The 23,961-nt window shown below is 41.2% G+C and overlaps 2 protein-coding genes across 4 annotated transcripts in view; one reads left to right on the top strand and one right to left on the bottom strand.

Annotated features, from left to right (window-relative positions):
- Nucleotides 1-12,638, bottom strand: part of sspo (SCO-spondin) — an 83,796-nt gene extending 71,158 nt beyond the window's left edge. Inside the window, exons 1-19 of the mRNA XM_023326399.1 lie at nt 12,557-12,638; nt 12,195-12,280; nt 11,222-11,431; nt 10,399-10,481; nt 10,040-10,210; nt 9,715-9,938; nt 9,498-9,600; nt 7,509-7,667; nt 7,319-7,404; nt 7,000-7,125; nt 5,966-6,122; nt 5,578-5,830; nt 5,340-5,481; nt 5,109-5,250; nt 3,499-3,671; nt 3,110-3,328; nt 2,863-3,031; nt 2,428-2,689; nt 548-758 (exon numbers count right to left, since the gene is read on the bottom strand). Of these exons, the coding sequence (XP_023182167.1) occupies nt 548-758; nt 2,428-2,689; nt 2,863-3,031; nt 3,110-3,328; nt 3,499-3,671; nt 5,109-5,250; nt 5,340-5,481; nt 5,578-5,830; nt 5,966-6,122; nt 7,000-7,125; nt 7,319-7,404; nt 7,509-7,667; nt 9,498-9,600; nt 9,715-9,938; nt 10,040-10,210; nt 10,399-10,481; nt 11,222-11,431; nt 12,195-12,253 (2,949 nt within the window). The 5' untranslated portion in view covers nt 12,254-12,280; nt 12,557-12,638. The remainder of the gene's footprint in view (nt 1-547; nt 759-2,427; nt 2,690-2,862; nt 3,032-3,109; nt 3,329-3,498; nt 3,672-5,108; nt 5,251-5,339; nt 5,482-5,577; nt 5,831-5,965; nt 6,123-6,999; nt 7,126-7,318; nt 7,405-7,508; nt 7,668-9,497; nt 9,601-9,714; nt 9,939-10,039; nt 10,211-10,398; nt 10,482-11,221; nt 11,432-12,194; nt 12,281-12,556) is intronic.
- A 68-nt stretch (nt 12,639-12,706) lies between these two features.
- Nucleotides 12,707-20,644, top strand: aoc1 (amine oxidase, copper containing 1). Of its 3 annotated transcripts, none has more exons than XM_023326401.1 (5): nt 12,707-12,798; nt 15,711-17,249; nt 18,014-18,302; nt 18,865-18,997; nt 19,326-20,644. In XM_023326401.1, the coding sequence occupies exons 2-5, from the start codon at nt 15,713-15,715 to the stop codon at nt 19,593-19,595; spliced, it is 2,229 nt and encodes a 742-aa protein (XP_023182169.1). In that variant the 5' UTR covers nt 12,707-12,798; nt 15,711-15,712; the 3' UTR covers nt 19,596-20,644. The 3 variants fall into 3 exon arrangements, with proteins under 3 accessions (XP_023182169.1, XP_023182168.1, XP_005804986.1); XM_023326400.1 differs by lacking the exon at nt 12,707-12,798 and adding an exon at nt 15,091-15,280; XM_005804929.2 differs by lacking the exon at nt 12,707-12,798 and adding an exon at nt 15,093-15,223.
- The last annotated feature ends 3,317 nt before the right edge of the window (nt 20,645-23,961 follow it).

The following is a 23,961-nucleotide window of genomic DNA, read 5'->3' as shown; positions in this document are numbered from 1 at the left end:
AACCAAAAGCAAAACTAAAACACCCCGATACCCTGGCAGAAAATGTATACCAGAACAAAACCAGCTTTAAAAACTTTCGCCTGCTTTACTGTCTTATTCTGAACTATTTAACTGGGTTTTACTTGCTGAGTTTTTGCAATTCACCAAATGACTCCCTCTCTCAAAAACAAGCACATGTGAACATGTGTGTACATGTACATGGTCACATTTCCACAGGTAAATGTGTGTTTTATGAGTTTAAAAAAAAAACCCAAAAAAACATAAGAAGTCCCAGTTCCAGTTTTCCTCCAGCCAAGTTGTGAATGGCACACAGGTGATCTTGTGAGGTGAAATTAATCGTTTTGTTCAGACATGCAATATCCTGAATGTGAGGATAAAAAGTGAAACTGCAATGATCCCTACAACATCCATCAAATAGAACACGGCGGTGGCAGCATCATACTGCTGGAATGGCCTTCTTTCATACTTTTGCAAGGGGATAGAGGAGCAGCTGCTTCTCTCTATCCCATTTAGCCCTCAGAAAGGGCTAATGTGAATTTTCACCTACTAGAGAGACAGTTCCCTGAGGACAGACGCAGCCAGACAGCGGCTCCCTGCAGCTGGACTGTGAGACGCTGGACACAGGCTGATGGCCAGGAGGCTCCAGACTAGAGCAGGTCAGGAGGCAGGAGCGTGGAGAGTAGACCAGAGAGCGGGGGCACTGTTGTACCTCCTCACAGAGCTCCTGGGTGCAGTTAAACGCTCCCTGCTCACACACGCTGGAAAGCGAGGGAGAACAATGTTAGCTGCTCACGAAGGTTTTAAAGGTTATCTGAAAACTGTAACTCCTGCATGCGACACAGAAAGTTTTTTCCAGATAAACCTGCTGAGTGGACTGAAATACATTCCTGATCTTTCATGCTTGCTACATTTCTGTTCTCTCAGGCAGGTTTACAACACATCCATAAACGTCCATGCCAACAAAACGTGCTCAGCTTTTATCATAATCCTTTTGCTGCCTTTTGACTGTCGCTCGAGGCACTAAATGTATATGGTTTTGTTTATCTATATAATCATTAGCCATTTCGCAGTACAGTGCGTCAGCTCAACAGACAGATTGTTGTCGGCAGTAGAAAGACAATGTCGACTGCATATAAAGCTTAGAGTAGATATCAGATCAGGCGGCTCCGCTACAGGCTCTAAGAGGGCAGGTTGAGGAAACTGCATGCGGTGAGATGTGGTGAGGAAATGCAATGAAATCAACCTATCCTGGATCAGGGAGCAGGATCATAGAGTGATTTCATCAGAGCTCTCTCACCACAGGGTCTCCTCTTCAGACAGAACGTGTCTTCATACTCTCTGAAAGAGAGCGATGCTCTAATGGCAACATTTCACACATTTGCATAATTTCGTTTTACTTTTATCAACACATTAGTTTGAAAACATCTTTTCCGTGTCACATTCTAGTTTCATGTTTAATTCTAGTAACTTTGAGCAGCTAGATTTCCACACCTCATCTCCACCATCAGATGGTGAAAGCGGCACATATAAACTCAGCATATCAGAAAGTTGTTAATTTTCTGATATGCTCTTACATATCAGACATAGAACCACATCAGACAGTGATCAGGCCATCTATAGTGTCTTGCTCTTTCTTTGATATATTGATATTGTTATTGAGCTAGTCTGCTATGTTTATTGGTCATCATACATAGGGTGCTAAATAATACCCGTATTAGATTTAATGTAAATATGATGTTCAACTAGAGTCACTTCATTTAATCCATTCAAATGGATTAAATGTACATTTAGCATTTATTCACTTTTGTAAAAAATTACACTAAATGATGGATCTGAGAATCAGAATGATTGATAAATGGCCCAATCGTTTCAGTTGACTGCAGGTTTGGGGACTATGATGACACTGGAATAAATATATTGTGTCTGGTGAACCATCCCTATGTTGATTTGGCCTTATTTTTCTTGGACCATGACTCTTTCCCAATAACCTTCGGTTTTCTGACGGTTTTCCAAATCTCTACTAAAGATGTCCGGACCAATTGAAGAGAAAGAGAACCACAGTGTGAAAGATCTTACTTAACATCGAGCAGGAGGCACTTTTCCATAATTGTATCCTATGTGTAATAATGACAAACGTCCCTAGAGGATTTTTGCTGAGAAACTAAATCTTAGTATGATCTGACCAAAGCACATAATTCCACCTGAAGACCTAGTAGAGTTTTCAAACTCTGGAAACTCTATCTTTATGTGTTATTCATTTTCACAAAATAAATAAATAAATAAAACACAAGATAAGTAAATCTTGGAGAATTTGTGTGAATACCCTACAACATGTAAAGATTAAGCACTGTTGTTCTGGCTTAGACTTAAATTAAGAAATATCCGACTTGACATCATTTGTGTCATTTCCTTCACCTCTCTACATACCAAGTGTTGCAGCCTTTCTGGACCACAGTGCCTGCTGGATACACCTTGTCGCCTTCCATGCAGGGGCACAGAGAGACAGGCACACACTGGCCTTGCTGGTCCTGCACAAGTCCCCCTGGACACTGACAACCTGGAACACACACGCTGCGTCCCGATTCAGAACTGAACTCGTCACAGCTCCAGCCCTGACGCTGGTCTGAGCAGGAGCCACCGCAGGCACGACCGCACTCCTGGTACGCCTGGCCCCCTGTGCACTGGACCGCTGGGTAGGAAGAGATCTACTGTTAACATACGTGCATCTGGGAGGCAAACAATTATTTTTAACAATGAGTGGGCAACTTAGTTAGAGGTACCAATTGTGTGTAATTTTGTCCAGACAAGTTGAACTGTAAATAAAAAAGTGATCTTTTATAAGAGGGCCGGGGACCATCTTACGGCAGAGTGTTTGGTTGCGCCACTGGACTGTGACGCCCTCCTGAGCACAGTGTCGGCCGTAGGCAGTGAGGACGGTGCAGTGACATGATGTCCTCTGTGGAACACAACCACACACCTCCGACAGGCAGAGACGGAAATATGGCTCCCTGTCCACTACGTCATGACACACCTGCAGGGTAGAGGTGTGACGATTGTTTGATCAAGTAGAGAGAGGTAGGAAGACAAAACTCTTTTCGTACACACTGACCTGAAAGACTGGACTATGTATGACGGCACACACTGTTTGGGCATAGATTCTGCTCTGGGTGTATGTGGAGCAGGGATCAGCTGGAGTTCCTCCAGGCAGGGTGCAGGGCTCACTTGTGAATTTCTCTGCGAAGGATAAAACATTGTTCTCCACATCTCCCTCTGGCGTGGTAAAGTCATCATGCTGGCTCCAAGTCAGAGTTCCACATAGACCACGCACCTTAAACACAACACGTGCATCCATTCACCACTGCTAAAGAACATTCACATAGAAATGACTGCGTACAAAGCAACTTGTTTCTTCAAGCAGGTAACCAAATAAGCATTCAGGACTCTGTTTTTCTAGAAGTGGACGTCTGAGAAAAGAACCACATGTGGTCTCAGTATCACCTTGTTGGCAAAACCAGGCTGTAGGCTGAGGAGGGTAAAGGATCCATCTAAGTACCATAGAAGTTGGGCTCCAAAGGTCTGGATGACGATGAATGAAGAGGAGGCCTTGCGCAACACCAGGTCTCCAGTCACCACAGGCATCATCTCCCGTTGGCCATTCAGAGTCACGGTGCCTAAAAAGAACAATACTGTCCTAAAGCAGAGATTTTGGGAGGCTCAGATAGTAGCAGTCCATTCTGTAGCTGATGGGTTACAGGTTCAAACCCCAGCTCCGTCTGTCAAAGACATTGTGTCCTCGAGTAAGACACATCACCCACCTTGCCAGTTGGTCAGAGGTGGGTCTGATTCATGGCAGCCTTGTTTCTGTCACACTGCCCCAAGCCAGCTGTGGCTACAATGTAGCTTACCACCATCAGCGTGTGAATGGATGACTTACTGAATATAGTGTGAAGAGCTTTCAGTTTCTCTGGATTTGATGAAATGCTTTACAAATGCAGGCCATTTACTATGTGCATCTCCAAGTGAATGTGTGTTTACTTCAGGTACCTGCTTTCTCCAACAAGTAAAAAATATATGCTAGGATAATTGATCTATCTAAATTGTCCCTAAGTGTGTGTGAATGGTTGTGTTTCCCGGTAATGAACTGGCAACCTGCCACACTCTCCAAGCCGTCCGTACTCACCACTATTGGGTCTCTGCAATGGACTCCAATTATTGACCTGCTAATAGACACATCAATGCAAGGGGCAGTCACAAAGCTTTGGATGTGTAACTGGAAGCAAACCAAAGGCAAATAGACTTCTCACACACACATCAGAAGCATTTGTTTTCCATCTGACAGCAGGATTACTCATTTGGCCTCTCACACATTCCACAGAGAGAACAGATCCAAGAGAATGAGTTTTGTGAGCAAGAGGAGCAGAAACTGGCAAAGAACATTTGTTAGACTAGCATCAAATCTGAGAACAAATGTTTGTTTGGTGTGAAATATAGCTTGTTTAGTCAGTGATATTTGAGAATGAAACTATGTGAATGGTGAAAGTGAATGTGCCTAGATATGAAAAGACTAAATAAGAATATACTCTGGCACAATTAGTAAAGTTCATCAGTGAAACATCTTATCACACCCCACAATTGTTGTGTGTTTCTCTATGGCTGCCTTATCCAGTGAACAAACAGTATTGAGTAAAGTTCTTTATCCAGCCCTATTTCTGCACATTTTCGTTCCAAGAAGCCAGATGTTCTGCTTATTTCCTAACATCAACTTGAACATTAGTTTCCTGTGTTGACTAACATCTAGTTTTACTACAGATAGTTGTTTCCCCTCCTTTTCAGTCTAGTTTGAAAGGATGAACATGCACCTTAATGTAGGAGCCATTGCAAAGAATTTTGTAAAGAACCATTGTCACATCAATACATTGTTTTTACTTGGTATTCCCACTTTAAAGATATTTTTAAAAATTAATAAGTACACACCAAATTTGACTGGAATATAAAACATTGAATAATTCTGTTATTCATATTTATTCCTTAGAGTTACTCAGTTAGTTGACATTTTCAACACCATGTCATATTTATGCCAACTCCTGACAACTTTTTAGCCAACTCACCAGTGTGTGTAACGGTGACTGTTGTGTGCAGAGCCGTCACTGTTATCTCCTTTAAACACCCCGTTTCTCCTCCCCCTGCCCCATCCCCAGCTGCACACTCTCCACAACGCACTGCCACCGCCAACTTCCTGTCCACAAAGTCCTGGACACAAAAATGGGAGCAGACAGCAGTCAGCATCCACCCAAACGTCTTAGCATGCATCACTATGTGCGCTGTCGTTTGTGTCTTACCTCCACAACGATGAAAGCACAGTCTCCACCAGGCAGTGCATACCGTTTTTTATCGAATGTGGTCACCTGCAATGCCCCCATCAGGGTGCACTGGCCAGCACACTTCTCTCTTGTACACGCCCACTGACCTGCCCTGCACACACTGGGGGAATAGGGAGACATTATGGAGGACCAGAATGAAAAACATCCAAAAGGCTTCTTGGGATGCTGTTGCAGGACAAGTAGAGTCGCTTCTCACCAGGTGTTGCATCTCATCTGTATCCTGTCCCCAGGCTGGTAGATGTGCCTGCGGTGGAAACAGGGACAGTCTTCTCTGTTCAAGCAGAGACCCTGGTAAAGGTAGCGATCAGGAGGACACTCGCAGCCCCCCACACACTCCTCTCTGCACTGACCCACGGCTGCAGCAGGCCCTGGGGGGCGAGGTGTAGCGCAGCTCGGAGGACAGGAGGACACGCAGTCTGAAAAGACCTGTCCTCTGGGGCAGACACGACCTGGTGGGACAAGGGGCATTTTGAAAAAAACACAGTCAAACCAAACTGCTGCTTTTGCATGACATAATGGAGGAGGATAATAACATTCACAGTTTTTGTCTCTAAGTCAAATATTAAAATCCTATATTTCTGTACCACATAGTGCTGCGGTCCTCCACATTATGATGACGTGTTGTTCAGCACACTCCCTGCTGTAGCTGGCCAGCGTGTCACACACTGCATCTTGCCTCTCTTTGGGTGGGAGGCTGCAGTACAGATACTGACAGGTGTCCATGTAGGCTCCTGGATCCACCTGTGAGTTAAAGACACAGCCTTTTGTCATTTAACTATAAACCACTATGGGTTGAATAAAATAGGTTCATAGTAGTCTATTAATTTCACCAAAACGTTTCTTCTAACTAGCCCCAGTGAGTGACCCAGACAGAGCAAATGATTAGGGTATTAGGGTAGGTGTGGGCAATTCAGGTCCTCGAGGGTCAGTGACCTGCAACTCTTAGATGTCTCTCAGGTTCAACAAGCTTCAATCAAATAGTTGAATCATCTCCTAAGTGCAGTCAGGTTCTCCAGAGTCGTGCTAATGACCTCATTCTTTGGGCCTCAGACCATGAGAACCCATTTTTAAAGTTTCCCTTGTACATGTACAAGGGATTTGTATCTACCACTACCCATTTAATATATTTGAAGAGTTTTGACATTATATATAGATTTATTAGACAAAAACTGATGGTTAAACACATTTAAACATGTTTAAATAAGGTTAAACACGTTTATTTCTCTTAATCATGATGAGCATGTAGGATTGGAAATGTTGACAGCTTTTTAGAAGTAGAAGTTTTTAGGTGATCAACACCAACAACGAGTTTCCTCTCTATGGAGACATATAGATTTTTTTTTTTTTTTTGAACGTTTACGTCTGTTTCCAGGTTCTTTTAGGTAATGATCTAAAACAGTTGATCAGGTGATGAAAAAACTGTTTCAGGTTAGGATCCAGCAGCAACCAGGATAACAAAATACAAGATCTGTGTGAAGTATGTATTGTTATTAAAGATAAATCTAAACTGGTTAAACACAACATCACCAGGCCAAAGCTTTGTGAAACCTGGAGATTAGAAGTAGCTCACAACATTCTGATGAGTGTGTGTCTTCACTTCATTTCCTGAGTTTCTGACCTGGCTGTGGCAGTGTGTGAATGGTTTCTCCAGCAGCTGACGACACACTGCTTCTGCCCGCAGGCGTAGAGCGGGATCTCCTGTGACATCACAGCTGTGGCCGAGCTCAGCTGCATCACTGCAGTCCTGATGGACCAATAACCAGCCTCAGTCAGTAAGGTCCCTCGTGTGAAGGGCATTTAGGCAACTACAGCTGTATTTGCACAACTTTAGAAGTTAACAAAAAGCATCATAATTTAGGAGAAAGAGCCAAACACTAAACTGAAAAATGAAAGTGGTGAAGAAATTTCTCTCAAAAGAAATGTTTGAATCACAGAACCTCGTTGTGCTGGTCTGGAATTTTCCACGAGTTGCCAAAACTGGCAGCGTATGAAGAAACGGCTCCAGTCATCGTGGTGAAATCATCTGTGATCGTTTACACAGACAGCAAGTCAAACGTAGCTTAGAGAAACCAAACAACGTGGAAAGCTTCAGCACACCGTAGTGAACATGCATGTGGTTACTCTTACCATCACCGTTGTTGTTAAAGACTCCACAGAGTCCCCTGGTGGTTCCCAGCTGCTCAGAGGTCACCGTCACATACACCGTGTTGACCATGTCGAACTTCACCCTGACCCCCACCCCACTCTCCACAAACACATAGTCCCCAAGCCAATAGACGCTCACTCCTGAAGGCACAGAGAAAAACCCTTTATGCAAGCAAAATGCATGACTTTTGATTAACAGTAAAAATTATTTTTTTTAAAAAAGCATTTTCACAAATACCAATACTCAGGGTTGAATGGTGGGAAACCAGGCCAAGGAGAAGATGACCACATGATACAACACAGGGATTTTATAAAATATATCTCTTAGTGCAAATCAGGATAAACTTTAGATTTTATAAAGCTTGTTTTGGACATAAATGTTATCAAGCTGCACCAAAGGAAGCAGGTAACAGTCAAACTGACCAAGCGAGGACGCACAGAAAGAATAGAAATCAGTTAGCCTGTCATGACTCACAGCTGACCAGCATGAAGCAGGAGCAACAGGATGGAGTATTTAGAGAAACAAGTAGAACCACATACAAAGTAATAGACTGCAGTTTTTGGTTTTGACTGACTCTCTCAAAGTGCAGGTCTTGTAACTGTATGTCCATATCAATCAATGTTTGGATAGAGGTTAAAGGTCGAGAGGTCAGCTTCCATCTATTGTCCAGTGCAGCAGCTGACTACCATGGAAACTGAACGATTGGTGGTGCGGCCTGGTTAACTAGGGTGTCTCCTTCAACATTAACATACATGGCCGACGCTCCACCTCTCTCAACTTTTCTTTGACTCCAAAATCTTGAGAAAAACATCCCTTCATCAAAATGCTCTGGACGAGAGAGAAAACTAAATGACTTGCTTGTTGTTTATGGCAAGAGATGTTACAATGGTTTTAAGTATCTCATTACTTACATTTTCTCTTTCTATTTTGTCATGTTTCAAATGGCCAAAAAAAATGAAGTTTAGATAAAATAAGAGAAAATGATAAAACAGCCTTCAAGTGATAAATTCCCTTATTAAGAAGAAAGAGTCGTGTAAACCTGTTTGTAACTTCCCCATGTGATTAACCACAAAAAGTGAGATCGTGTTTACTAGCTGCACCTACAGTAGGCCTCACTGCGCCCAGGCCTGAAGAATAAAAACATTCATAGGTTGCCTGATAACCTAAAGTAGGCTAATCTTGAAAAGCAAGAGGCCATATCATGATCTAAATAAATGTAAGAGCCGATGAGACATAATGTCATTGACACACATTGTCCTGGAAAAGGTTTTGAAGCTGTTTTTACGGCTCTGGGACTCCAGTGAACCAATGAGTGCCATCATTAACAAATGAAGAAAACTGTTTTTGTGTGTGTGTGTGTGTGTGTGTGTGTGTGTGTGTGTGTGTGTGTGTGTGTGTGTGTGTGTGTGTGTGTGTGTGTGTGTGTGTGTGTGTATGTGTGTGTGCGTGTGTGTGTGTGTGTGCCAAGAGAAAAGTGGAGCATTATTGGAGTTGCGTCCCAGTACATCTTATGTAAAACCTGGGCAGCATTTCAGAAAAAGAACCAAAACCTAAAATCAAACATGGTGGACGTAGTGTGAAGGTCTTCAACTGCATTGCTGCATGAGACCCTGGATGATTTACTGTGATCAATGGAACCACAAATTCTGCTCTCTGCCAAGGAATCCAGAATGTTGAGGAGAAATAAAAACCTTTGCAAATGCTGAGGTAATTCCCAGACTTAGATCTGATTGAGATACTATACTGTGACATGAAACAAGCCATTCATACCTGAACACAGTGGGGATGAATTCTACCTCAAAGAGTGAACCAGAATTCTTCCACAGTGGTTTAAAAGAGTTTTAATCGTTTTACTGCAAATGCTTGATGAGTTGTTACTGTAAATGGTGGCTGAACCAGTTATGAGGTTCAGGAGATTAGATTTTCCACATCGAGCCAGAAAATGATTGATTTTCTAATAATTGTCTTACCGTTTTGAAATAGTGGCTCCCCATTTGGAACAGGCAGGCTGTTCAGTGTTACATTTTTATGATGAATAGAAACCAAATCCAGACCCAGCATCATCCTCAACGCCTGAAATGATATTCGCACAGATATTTGATTATTTGTATGTCGTCCAAAGATGTGCTTTGTGCCGACATACAATACATCCTCTACCACAGGATGGGTTTGACAGGGAATGATCACCTTGTTACAGTTGCCTCTCTGGTCACAGATTGTACTGATGTAGACTGCCCAGGTGCCATCGGTAGACGAGGCCAGCAGGTACATACAGCTTCCCTGGAAGTGGAAGTGCTTCCTGTCAAAAGTGCGATAGTGGGCCCCTCCCCAGGACATGCATGTGGCCGAGCCCAGAGGAACCCTGGCGGTACCCAGCAGTCCACTCCGCACCAGAGGAGAAGACTGGGAGTCTAGAGGTGAGGTAGAGAAGCAGTGCATGTCAGACATCCTTCACATGGCTTGGTGACATTCCATTCCTGTAGTGTGTTTTCCCAGTGTAGCTGCTTCAGACCTGGCAGCAGAGTGTAGGTGCAAGTCAAACAGGTTTGGTCCGAGGCGTTCTTCCAGCTCAGTCCCCACAGGGTGTTGCAGCATTGCTGCATCGGCATGAGCGAGGAGTTATGAACTCCTGGGAATTTCTCACAGTTCCACGTGGAATAGCACTGACCACGCGCCCCAACACCTGAGAGGCAAAGGAGACGAAAGATGAACATGTAGCCCTTGTGGTCATTTTGACAGCAGATTTTACCCAACTTTTAACTGTTATTTTGTTTTTTTGTTCATTTGTTTAAATCTTAGCCCATTTTTATTGACTTCATTTACTGCTGTCATGGCTTCATGTAGAAGCAGGCCAGTGGTTTCTTCTCTTACCCTGAGAGCAGTGAGGTCCTCCCCATCCCTCACAGCAGGTCCTCTCTGTCTTATTCACGGCTTGGTTCTCCATCTCCGGCGGTCTGAGGACAGAAACATGTGCAAACTAAACCATAACATGCACAGGTTGTCTTCAGGTTTATATATACAAGGAAGAATTTCTTTCTACTTTGCATTTGTGTCACAAATAAATATTTTAGATTATCAAACTAATTTTTATATTAAAGATAAGCTTCATGAATAAAAAAAAATAGTTTCCCCAGTGATGATAAGTGGTTGTGTCACCCTGGTGAACTAGACGTGTGTCATGCTGCATATTATAGAATCAACCTGAGACCAGGTAAATACAGGGTCAGTATCGCCAATACAGAGATACGGATACTGATACTCATAATGATACTGATACCAGTACCGATATTGATACCGATGCCACTAACTTCTGGCATTTGATGTTATTAATTTTGTATTCTGTTTAATGCTGCATTTTCGCAAAACCTTACAAAAACGAACAAAAAATAAATAAAAACATATTTGCTGAACAAAAAGTTATATTTGTAACAGAAAAATTCTGTCTGTATGAAAGAAAAACATGGCTTGCCAATCCAAAAATGTGGATTTGCCCTTCAATGGTCGGTAAAAATCATTTTATGATACATTGACACATGCAAAGACTTTTTTATATTTTGTTTGTGCCTGACTCAAATTAAACCATCATAATCTACTGCTTACCAAGTTCTTGCCTCATAAAGGAAACATGTCCAACCACTTAAACATTTTATTTTCACATGACATGAAGTTTTAAAGAACCTTCTCCTTGGCTTACTTGTACAGGAAGCAGGACGCCGTCTGTCCCTGCTGTTTGTAATATTGAGCGATTCCGTCGTCCCCTCCATGCACGGTGCGCATCCTGTCCACATCCAGCCTCCATCCCTGGGTGTTGTACTGGTACACGTCAGAGCAGCCCACTTCCAGCTGCAGCCGTGGGGACAGAACCAACTCCACTCTGTCTTCCACCACACGTTCACACCAGTGTCTGCAATGGCAGATAAAGGGTTAAAGCCAGGATTTCCAGATGTTTTAAAAAATGTTCTGCCTTTTAACCAAGAACGTTTTTTATGACTGGAATTGAGAGAGGCATCTCGAATATTAAAGAATAACCATATAAAGGGAGTACCCTACTTATAATATATTTATTTATTATAAAAGCTTTTTTATAAATTTGATTTTGGAATTTTTCTCAATAATCAGTAGAAAAGTCTTTTTTGACACCAAAGACATTATCAGACTGTAGGAATGCCCAACTGGGCAACGTCAAGAGTCAATGTCCCTTCCAGCCAGAGGAAATATTTTTTTAACAAACATCTATAAGACTAAATTTTAAGGACATGTGAACAATTTTTATCTAAGCCATATCTTCAGTAAAATCTGTACAATTTTAATCCAGAAAAAGCAAAGCAAAAAGTTTCAGTCAGGAGAACTGAGAGTTCAAAAATCTGAATAAAAGCAAGAATTTTTATTATCTGTATTGTATTTTATTGATTCATTATTTGTATGTATTAATATTTTAAAGTGTTGCGAAAGAAAAACAAAAGTTGCAAAGTTTAATGACAATTATCTGTTTTTCAGCTAAAGATTTAGAATACAAGTTGTTCAAATAGTTGGATGGTATTAAGTTACTAATTTGTTTTTGTAAAATTACGTAACCTTTTGTAAAACTCATTTCTCGCTTGAGAATATTGGTTAAAATGTTTGTTGATGTTTGTGGTTCAGGAAGCTGGAGCTCTTCTGGAACTCACCCAGCTCCCACCACCAGCTGCAGACCCAGCAGAACCACAAGGCCTGGTTCCAAGTTCATCTTCACAATGTTTGACTTTTACAGCTCCTATGGAAAGACGACACGTTTTCATGTTCCATTGTTACATTCTTAGACTGAAATCCTGTTATAAACTTCACAGCATTAATCGTCTCCCCGAGATAAGAGACAAAAACAAATTCGCAGGCAGTTCAAGACATAAAACCATAAAATTCAAAGAGGTTTACAGCCTCGTGAAGAGTTGTAGGCAGGTCAATTCATTTTATACAGAGACAGAATACATAACACCAACTAAGGCAATAAAACAGTTCATGTCTTCATACGTTAATAAAAAGGAACACTCACCTAAAAGAACAAGTGTGGGATAATATTTAAGTCCACCCCTCCCAAAAAAGCTGTCAGTGTGTCTGTTGTTTTTCTTTTCCTTACTCTTCCTGGTTTGAGAGTAATAAAAACTTAGAGAAACGAGATGTGGCCGAGCTGAACTCGTGGGGGTTTTGAGTGTGGAGGTGACCCATGGGACGTACAGAGGCATTTCAGCCAGCTGCCATTGGACGCGAGGGTCGGGGTAACAGCTGGGAACTCAGGTATTGGACACTGAACCTGTGACCTAAGCGCCTCTGATTTAACACCAACCAACACTACGGGGGGTGCCGATGTTAGCGTGGCTGCGGAGCCTCAGCTGCAGAACAAAGAGATGTTTGTCTGAGCTTAATCGCGTAAAGAAAGGTGTTTCTTGAAGGACGATGGGGTCGTTTATTCAGTCAAACGTGGCAGCAGACATGAGGGTGCAAAGCTTTCAGAATCAGCAGTATCCTCAGTATGACCTCCTGGTGGGAGTGAAAGGAGACTTAAGCACAGCTGTGACCAGAGTAACGAAAGAAAAGAGAAGCTGCGGTAATGATGTTACCTGGAGGTTCTGTCACGGAGCTGGCAGATTGTGTACATGTACGCTAATCTCACTGTTAGACAGCAGCAGTCGGTACATTGATAAAGATAATGAGCTGAGTCAGTGTGTGTTCTTCAGCATTTATTCTGATGAGACACTGAGGACAAACCAGACGTGCAAACTCAGCTCCGGCCCTCAGGGACCACTGCCCTGAGAGTTTTAGGTGTTTTCCTCTTGCCACACACTTGGGGGGAATCAGTGTGTGATTAACTGGCTTCTATTAGCATCTAGGCACCAGAACAATGGACCCTCTGACCACTAAGATGGACTGAGTGGAGGTTTGAACCGGCAACCTATTGTAAATCTGCTCTATTCATCATTTTAATGCTCCATTTCAATTTCAGAAGACATTTTTAGATGTCTAAAAGCTTTCAGATGCCTCCATGTGCCATGTGATTGGCTGAGTAACTTTTTTAAGAAGCAGTTGAGTCAGTGTACCTGATGAACTGGTTTCATGCATCACAGAATGAAAAATGGAAATGTTGGAGGTCTCAGTTATGTGGGAAAAAATACAAACAGCTAGAGACAAAGTACAGTGTATCTGCTGGTGTTCACTTGTTCTGAACAATTCCTTTATCATATCTGCAGATAAAAATCTTTAATGGTTAACTTAAATTTGCTTTTTTTTTTTTTTACTGGAGGCTCATAAAATGGAGGTAATGGGCCAAGGTTCAGTAACCACAGTTTGCCCCTGGGCCAGACGGACCATCCATGATACAACTACATTAAAAAAGTTGCAGGAACATTGCTGTCACGTCTTATTGGAATGCTTCATGAATCATACGTTAAAGGAAAATTAACCCCATCTTAAAGAACCTCACTAAATCACATATATATAATATATATCACATATATTAAAACCAGGTCAATTTCAATCTCAAAGAGATTTATACCACCTAAAATGTTTAATAATATGTGATACCTGTCTAAAGCCATGACCAGATGAATAGAAAAAAAACATTTCACACATCCAACACTCAGAAATCAAAATGGCTTTGTACAGGTTCAAAGTTTCACTAGTTTTATCTGTTCATGGAATCTCTAAGTGAACCTCTCTTTAGAAATCAATGAACAAGTATCAATGGATACCTCTAGAGCCACATTACAAAAGTGTAGGCATGGATTAAAAACAATTTGGAAAGGGAAATGAGAATATATAATAGATTATATATCCAAATACTCTTACCTTTTTTTACTTAAGTGTTTATCTAACCTATTTGCTACATATGTAAATCTTACATTATTTACACACTTACCTTCTGGGAAATTCTAGCCTGGTGACCTGGAAGCACACACAATGGATCATGGACAATTGCTTATTTGTCTATGAAAATCCAGACATAACTGGACTTTCTAAAACATGTAATTGTTCTTTGTTTCTTGTTATTTGAGTCTGGTTTGTAGGTCTGCTGAGGATTGTGATGTGTCAGCATGATGCTGCATGCTGAGTGTTGTTTTTGTTCTTGTTATTGTTTGTCATAAGTGATCAAAATAAAAACAGAGGAAAAAAGGGTGTAAAGGATTGCTCTAATTAAAAATTTGCTATTTAGTTTTATATAGAACTGGCTTTAAATGCACACAAGCACATTTCTTTTTTGAAGGATCTTCCAACACTGCAGATAAGCACATAGAGGACATGTTTGTTTTTAAAACACATGTAGTCTGAGAAACTCAAGGTGTTACTGTTGCTTCAGCCGTCTTATCTTACGGTTTTATTGAAAGCAATTTGAATGAAATATTACTGTTCTGCTTAGGGACACATGTTTCCCCAAGCAGAACAACAATTAATTTCCATTTGGGATGAAAAAAGTATTCTCGAATTGATTTATAATTGAATTATGTTACTTTTTTTCCATATGGTGCCTTTTGGACGCTTACTAAGTATTTCGTCATATTTTACAACCACCTGCAAACCAATCACTTGAAGTCTCGGCCAAGTAGGGCAATAGACAGACAATCAGCAGCACAGCTTCGCTTCTCAACTGTACCACAGACGTCCGAACGGCTGCTGAACCTGGACGACTGGACAAACCTGTCCTAAAGCATTTGAGGGACCACTGCAGGTCATATAATTTCTTTTAACACTGCATGGGTCATGTTTCCACATCTGCATGTCAAAGGTACATGAAGGCTATTGTATGAGCACATCCTGAGACCAAAGCTGCTAAGAATGGGGGTTTTGCACCTTGAAAACTGAGAAAAAAACATATAGACTTAATAGTAGAGTGCACTAAGTAGTTGCCCTGCTGCTGTTTGCGGTTAACAGACAGGACAAAGTTGGCCTTGACTTCTTTATTGCTCTGGCTGATATGTACTATTTGTGTTCTGTTAGAGGGACAGATTGAGACTGATAGCAGTAAAACCAGATAAAATAATGGTGTAAGGTTTATGCTAATTCTGAAATGAAGTAAATAAATTAGGCAGTTAGCAATTTAGGCAATAATTATGATCTGATCTGAATGTGAGTGACAATAAATCTGCTACAATTAAACTTTTGAGTATGCCAAGATATTCATAAATTCAGGAAGTCATTTTCTTATTGTATTTCAGCCATGAAGGTTCTCTGTATGCTGCAGCTGGCCTGTTTGATTGGCTTCAGTGCTGCCAGAACCAGAGAGTGGGCTCACCACGGTGCCCCAATGTTTGCTGACCTCACTGTGCAGGAGATGAAAGCCGTCCGATCCTACCTGCACGGCATTCCAGAGATGAAACTGACAGATGCTCGAAGTAAAACTATGGAGAGGAACAGTATCCTACTGATGGAACTCCACTTGCCAAAGAAACATGAGGCCCTGAGAGCACTGGACCGCGGTCAGGCCAGACCCCCCCGCCAAGCTCGAGTGATCATCCAGTTTGGGAACCAGACCACACCGAACATCACAGAGTACATTGTGGGACCGCTTCCGTCCCCAAAGTCTCACGAAGTCAGAACCTTCAAGGGAAAGAAACCGGTCCAATTCGAGTCCAGGCCGATCACCATTGTAGAGTATGACCACATTGAAAACCTCCTGAAGAGGATTGCAGCTCAAGCTTACAAGCTTCTTTTTGAGACAACAGGAGGCTTTTCTTACACAAATTGTTCCAACCGCTGCCTGACGTTCTCAGACATCGCTCCCCGAGGCCTTGATCCAGGTGAAAGAAGGTCATGGATCATGCTGCAGAAGTTTGTAGAAGGTTATTTCATTCATCCAATTGGATTTGAAGTATTGGTCAACCATAGGGATCTAGATCCAGAAAAGTGGACGGTTGAGAAGATCTGGTACAACAGTATGTATTTTGACAGTGTCGAGGAGCTGATAGAGAAGTATGAATCGGGAGAAGTGGAGAAGCTGAAACTGCCGGATCACAACGATGAAGACCTTTACTCTACTTACATACCTCGAGGTCATAGTAACACACCAACTAATATTCATGGGCCAAAGCTTGTTGAACCCCTGGGACATCGCTACTCTATAGATAGTAACTTTGTTGAGTACGCTGGGTGGTCCTTCGCCTACAGAGTTCGCTCATCGGCTGGCCTTCAAGTCTTTGACCTTCGCTTTAATGGAGAGAGGATCGCTTATGAGATCAGTCTTCAGGAAGCCATAGCCTTCTACGCTGGGGATACTCCTGCTGCCATGCAAACAAAGTACATCGACGCAGGCTGGGCAATGGGAACCTCAACTTACGAACTGGCACCTGGAATCGACTGCCCAGAGATCGCCTCCTTTGTCGACCTTTACCATTACTTTGACACAGACAAACCCACGCACCACAAAAATGCTCTGTGTATTTTTGAGATGACCACTGCCATGCCCCTACGGAGGCATTTTGACTCCAACTTTCAAGGAGGATACAACTTCTTTGGAGGTCTGGAGAACACTGTGCTGGTGTTGCGAACAACTTCAACAGTTTACAACTATGATTACATCTGGGACTTCCTGTTTTACCCCAATGGAGTGATGGAGGTAAAAGTCAGTGCTACCGGATACATCCATGCCACTTTCTTCACACCTAATGGACTTCACTATGGCACAAAAGTGTACGACTACGTGCTGGGCAACCTGCACACTCACCTCATCCACTACAAAGTGGACCTTGATATTGCTGGTGAGTATTATGAAGCAATCACCAAGTGCCTTGATCCAAGTCCACAATGAATGTAGCCAAATTCGACATTAAGAGACAAATCAGCCAAATGGCTAGCTATCGGAGTCTACGGATCATTCTGAAATTGTAGGCCCACATTGAAAAAATATCTCTTCTACTCAGCATAATTTGTCTCAAACACAATATATTGTTCTCAACAAGTCATTGCAAAAACAATAATGTTTTCAAACTGCACAAAATTTGGATAACTTTTCACCAAGGTGTTATGCAGATCATGGTAGAATAATGATGCTATTTGGTATTTTCCAATAAATCTCAAGTTTTCTCACTTGGTAATTGTCACCCCCAAAACACTTATGTAAGTCATTGGCTCCATGAGGACACCAATGTCCTTATGACATTGAGGGGATTTTAAAGGTAATAAATCCAGTTGTGAAAATAGAACTCCTAAGTGCCTGAACCCAACATAGTTATGGCTTATTACATACAGCTCATCAGCATCCAGAAGCATCCAGACGCCAGAAGTCTCCAGAGTCTTTCTGAGCCATTGTGTAATGAAAATGAAGCCTTTCACTGCGAGGATTAAATCAGTTGTTGAACATTATAAGTGCATTTTAAGTGAAGACTTGATTCTATTCGGTTATATGAGGTCATTTTCCTGATTTTGATTCCTAATGGTCACATAAAATACAAAATGTTATCAATAGACACCCTATCCTGACACACAAAACTTTCTCAAACTTCTTGTGTTTTCTGGTATGCAGGTCGAGATAACAGCTTTGAAACGGTAGACCTGAAGTATGTGAACTTCACCAATCCGTGGAGCCCAAATCACTTCATCGTCCAGTCCAAACTTCACAGGACGGAGCACAAGACGGAGCGATCGGCTGCATTCCGCTTTGGCAAAAAGTTCCCTCGCTATGTGCACTTTTACAACCCCAGTGAGAAAAACAAGTGGGGCCACCAGAAGGGTTATCGAATTCAGTTTAATTCCCATGCACACAGTGTCCTTCCTAAAGGCTGGAGAGAGGAAGTTGGCATCAGTTGGTCAAGGTAAATCAAATTCTTCATCACATTGTTCTCAAAGCATCGACATCATGTTGAAGCACTCAACCCCTATGAGAAGTGTTGTTATTCCTGACATAACAGACGGAGTATCTCAAAACTACATTTGCCACCTTTTGCTATAGTCTATTACTACAAGGCCATAATAGATGACAAAGTAGCACATAAAAGCAATGAACAGTAAAATATCTGGCACCAGTAACTGGTCTATGAAGTATAGTTTATTCCTGTGTGCAGATTTATGACCTAAAGCATCTGGAAAAAACAAATAAAACATATCTGATATGCTTCTTGTATTTTAAGCAGATATGTTTGTCTTTCTTGTTACTCAACTTTTGTTCTGCACTGCAATTTCTCTGGCATTTCATAACAGGGTCTTTAATTCCAGGAAAGGGTGTGATAAAATATATCTGAAGTTGTGAACTTGTAATTTTCTAAAACTTTGGTTGCCCTGGTTGGGAACTAACGTTAATCAGCCCATTCCTGCTAATTTCTTCCATATATAGAAGAAATATATAGAAGATATGTATCTTGGATAATCTCTCCCCAGATATCCTCTGGCTGTGACGCGCCACAGGGACAGTGAAGCCACCAGCAGCAGTATCTTCACTCAGAACGACCCCTGGGAGCCTGCAGTGTCCTTTGAGGACTACATCCGCAACAATGAAAACATAGTCAACCAGGTACTGGACTTTCTGTTCCTCTTCAAAATGATTCTGCTCCCATGATGCATTCAACGCTGTGGAAACATGAAGATGTTCTTTAAAGGCAGAGTCTTGTTCTTCTTGAGATGTGGTTTCAGTGTTTCTGCTCTGTTACATCCTAAGCTTTCAAAGCCATGACATCATACCCCCATCTTGTCTTTTTTAAATTGCTTAAAATCAGTTATCTTAGTTATAACAAAAGAGCAAAAATTTCTCAAGAACAATATATTTTTTTGTTAAGAAATTAGCAAATGGAAATAGTCTTGGCTATTAGGAAAAAATCTTGCATTTTCTCCATTGTGTGTAGGATCTGGTTGCCTGGGTTACGGTGGGCTTCCTACATGTACCTCATTCAGAAGACATCCCCAACACGGCGACACCCGGCAACGCAGTGGGCTTCTTCCTCCGACCCTTCAACTTCTTCAATGAAGATCCCTCTCTAGCATCCAAAAGCACCGTCATCGTCCGGCCGGGGCAGGACGGCAAACCTAAAGTTCAGAGGTGGACACCGGAGGTCGTAGGTCACTGTGTGACAGACAAGCCATTTTTTTACAACGGAACCTACGCTGGAGTTTAGAAGCATAGAGTGTCACACTGTACACTATGTTTGTCGATGCTGAAGGAAAAACACAGGAATCAGAATTATGATGCTGTATGAGCAGGAAAGCATGCAGCTGAGATTATGGACATTCTCAGTCCATAATCCCTGAGAATGTGACAACTCTTTAGACGTGTGTAATTTCCTTTCTGTTTTCTTTTTAAATTTTTTTTTGTTTTACATTTTTGACAAAATGTTTTTCAAAAGAAAAACTTAATCAATGACACCTCATGTTGTGTAACTTTGTAGACGACAGATAGAACACTGCATGTTGAATTTAATCTACACCTTCTTTGTATGTTTGTCAGGTTCTTTGTTTTAGCATTGAATTTAATGAGTAGTGTGCCTGTTGTTAGGCAGATTCTGCAATGCAGCTACTGTTAGGTTGTAGGGTACACACATGATGGTATAAGAAGCTAAAAGATACTATGAGTCAACATTTGGGAACCGTTCTAATCCCACATTGGGTCTCCATGGATGAGCTTTAGCAACAGTGAGCATCCAGGATTCAGGATCCTCCACATCCGCCCTGCCTGGTGTAAGACTGCTGCCCCTTCCACCCCCTCCATTTGTGGGGGTGGAGGGCAGGGAGGACACCCTGCCTGCCCCCATGCCAGAAATGTTTTCACTGGAGACACATCAGGGCTTGAAAAGCAAACAGTGAGATTCCGGATGCTTCCAAGCAAACACATCAGGATGCCACCTGGTTGTGCTGTTGCCCCTGGAGACCAAAGTTTTACTGTGCAGAGCATAAAAGGCACATACAGCAGCTCTGCCCCTCATGTATGCATGTATTCCTAACGTTGTACTTTCATGACAAATCAAACTGTCTTCATCTAATTGCATATTAAACAACTGAACTACCTTGTATATGATTTCAAGGCAAATGTTGGTCTTTTTTGCTGATATTTTATACTTCAGAACACAGATCCAATTGGTTGGGCTAGAATGGATTTTGTTGCAGCCAGCTGGATTGTGAGAATAGTAAACATCTTGTGCTTTGGAATAAAAGAATCTTCCCAACAGCTTCTCAGTCAAACAACCTTTTTTTTATTTTTTATAAGTGTGTGCTGATGTTTTACAGTGTGCGCCGTAAAAGAGGGAGCAGTCAGAGAGAGCTGTCTGGACTGCACCAGAACAGGGGCTATAGAGGTGACACGGGTAACAGTCATTCCAAACAATATCCCCACGGCAACGGTGATGTTGATGTCAGAAAAAATGTCGTAAAAATCTGGACTGCAGGGTTTTCTCTATTGATTCAGCCTGAGGGTGAGATTTTTTCATCTCCGTGGGGCGTTTTGGAGACTCCGTTATCATACAGGCCATCACTAAATAGAAATCTCGTTAACATTGTTTTTATTTCAAAATCTGATTAGATTTCTCTTTATTTGAGTACTTACATAGTGTATTTTTTCTCACTTCAAACCACATACACAAGCATCAGACATTAGAAAAATAAATGTGACAAATGCATTTAGTATTTGAGGAGCTGTAGCTTGTGGAGAATGAGAAACTCCTCTGGAGCTCAAAGAAAGGTTTAGCTTCCAGCCTGAGAGGTGCTGCCATCTAGTGTTCATGTTTTGACGCCAGGTGTCACCTTATTGTCAAATCCAAAGTTCAACCATAAAGGCTTGACACAAAAACAGTTGAATATGTTTCAACACTTAGCATTGTGTTCCTGCTCAATATTACATTTCAAACATTTACCCATATAAGACATAAAACATTGATTTTTATCTGATATATGTCAAGTTTATATTGCACATTTAAGCAACAAGTAGATCAAAGTGCCTTACATGGTAAAAAAAAAAAACGAAACAAAACACAATACCGTAACCAAATATGAAACAGCAATAAACATGACATATTGTCAAATGCCCTTACTTTGCTGAGAGGTTAGGTCTGGAAGGAGAAGTCAGTTAGTCAAAAAATAATAATCATGAGTTTTAAGACACTGAGATCCTATCGAAATATTAGCCTCATGAATTACAGAAACTGTGTGTAGAAATAGTTTCCAGTGAGTAATGTGAAACTCGGGAACTGATGGTTTTAGACAAAGAAACACACTGACCATTGAGCCAAAAATAAGAAGCTGAAGTCTTCTTATTTGTGTGATCTCATTTCCCTGAAGTATCTCTACATCTTGTTGCTCTAAAAAGCACGTGAGAACATTTTGTGAATTTGTGCCTGAAACTTCAGACTTCTGTCTTCACAACTACTACATCTGTCAAGTTATTTCAATAAAAAAAAGAGTTACATTCAAAACAGTCCTTAGATTTTGAACCTTGCTACACAATGGCTAAAGATTACGACCCATAGCATCTTTTTGTTTTGCTAAATTAACCTTGGCCTGGGTTAGCAAAGTAACCAGTTCGGATTGTTTTTGACTCAAGAGTCTTAAGAGTGTATGATCAGTAGAGAGTTCTGACGTACTGGAGGGTGTGGTCTAAACCAGGAAGTAGTCTCAGAATGTGAAGGACGCTCAGGTGAAACCCCCTGTGAATTTCACTCTGGTTAAAATACAGGAAAAATAAATAAGGTGCAAATTCACATTGAGTGACAACAACCTGGCTGAGCTGGACAGTCCTGCTGGGTGACGGGATGAAGTCAGTGCAGCTCGTCAGAAACAAACGTCATTTAGTTCATTACAAAATCTGAAAACTCTTAAGAAATGAAGCCCAAAACTTTCTCTTTCGATGATTCTTCAGGAAACTTAAACTGACACATACAAAACATACAGTATATGCGATTAATATACGCTGTATGTACAGGACCTACAGTATATAGACAATGATCCATATGTGTGAATGTGTTTAACTAATCAAAGGTGTAATGGTAGCCAGGAAATGAAAACAATCATAAAAATACAATAAATCTACAGCAGAATGCATAAAGAGCTGAAATAAAAACCCAAAAGGCTAGGAAAGTGTCTGTCCTATTGTGTTAAAGTTAAATATGAAGCATTTCAGTGCAGACATCACTCCCAGTGTTAGTTACTGGTACAAAAAAGTTGTTAATATTGGTGTTAAAGGATAATTAATGAAGTATTTTGATAAATTTGGGGATTTCTTCTCACTAACTTTCCAGTAGATCTTAAAAGCATAATTCCCCAACTTAAACTTTCTTTAAATGGAAGATATGTCAGTTAACTTGAGGCCAAGCAAAGTAACATCGTAATCTGGAGTGGCTGGAAAACGTTTCTTGTGTGTCTACAGTGTGTGAGTGTTTCTATGTGCAGGGTTTTTCAAACAAATATTCTAAAAAATATATTTGTTTTTGTTTGAAATCCACTTAAATATGACAGGATGTAAGAAAAAATGTACCAACTCTTTTCTCAGCCCTGTTAAGTCTCAATGTTTCAGTTCCCACGGTCAAAGTTAAAAAGTGGAACCTTTTCTGTCCGTTTGATGAATCTTTGTTTTAAATGTGCTGAGAAGAAAAAGGGAAGAGGAGCAAACATTTTCAGAAGTAAAATCCAAAAGAACCAGCGGAGATAAAATAAAAAAAACGGGACTCAAGAAGTAACTGAAGTAAAACAGAGACGCTTTGAGAGCCATCGCCTTGTCACACCACAATGACGGTTTCAAACTGATTCTGTGGGTGGTGTAAGCACCACAGGATGGAGCAAGAAGCAGCTGGCCTCCTCATAACACAGATGTTTTGGGGGTTTTTATGGTTGAGGCCGAAGCAATGCTGTGTTTCCATTTACTTTAAGTTCTTTTTATTTTTGAGTTCTGTGTACAATGATACATTCCTTGCAGTTTAATGGGTTAAAACTCAGCACATAAAAAGCAGCTTCATCTAAACATGTTTGACATTAGCTTATTGTGTTTCAACCAGCCTTTGTCTGTTGCTGCTTCCGCAGCATGCAGGGTTACAACGATTAAGACTTCATTCAGTTTCAGTGATGCTTGAAAAAAACTGGTTTCTGCAACATCTCTTAAATGGTGTTTTGTTCAAAACACACAAACTGAGATGTTGAAATAAAATATTATTACTACATTGTTTCAGTTTATCTGCAGGAAAACTAATTGTTTGCTTGTTAACCTCTCTCTCCTCACGTTGGTGAGATGTGAAGTGAAGGACTGAGAAAAACAGAGCAGAGGAAGTTGGTTCTTTGTTTTCTCTGTCACTGGTGTCTTGATATTTTTTATAAACTCTTATGTTTTCTAGTCTGTTCCATGTTTTGTTTCTATTAACCTTCTTTTTTTTTTCTTCACTCACATTTTTAGAATAGAACAAATGTTCACACCCACAGAGGGTTAAAAAAAACTTCCTCTTCCAGTGAAAGGCAGAAGGTTTTCTGTAGATTTGCTTTTAGACAGAAGGATTTCCTGCTGGCTGA

The sequence above is a fragment of the Xiphophorus maculatus genome, chromosome 21 (genome assembly GCF_002775205.1).
Source record: "Xiphophorus maculatus strain JP 163 A chromosome 21, X_maculatus-5.0-male, whole genome shotgun sequence".
Lineage (NCBI taxonomy): Eukaryota > Metazoa > Chordata > Actinopteri > Cyprinodontiformes > Poeciliidae > Xiphophorus > Xiphophorus maculatus.
Note: the sequence above shows the minus strand (reverse complement) of the source record. Positions and strands in the feature narration are given on the sequence as shown.

Excerpts from the sequence above, each read along its gene's own strand:
- aoc1 (XM_023326400.1), top strand. The coding sequence starts at position 15,256 with ATGTTTCCACATCTGCATGTCAAAG. Across the intron at positions 18,303-18,864 it reads GTTGGCATCAGTTGGTCAAG|ATATCCTCTGGCTGTGACGC; the intron begins GTAAATCAAATT and ends ATCTCTCCCCAG. Across the intron at positions 18,998-19,325 it reads ATGAAAACATAGTCAACCAG|GATCTGGTTGCCTGGGTTAC; the intron begins GTACTGGACTTT and ends CATTGTGTGTAG.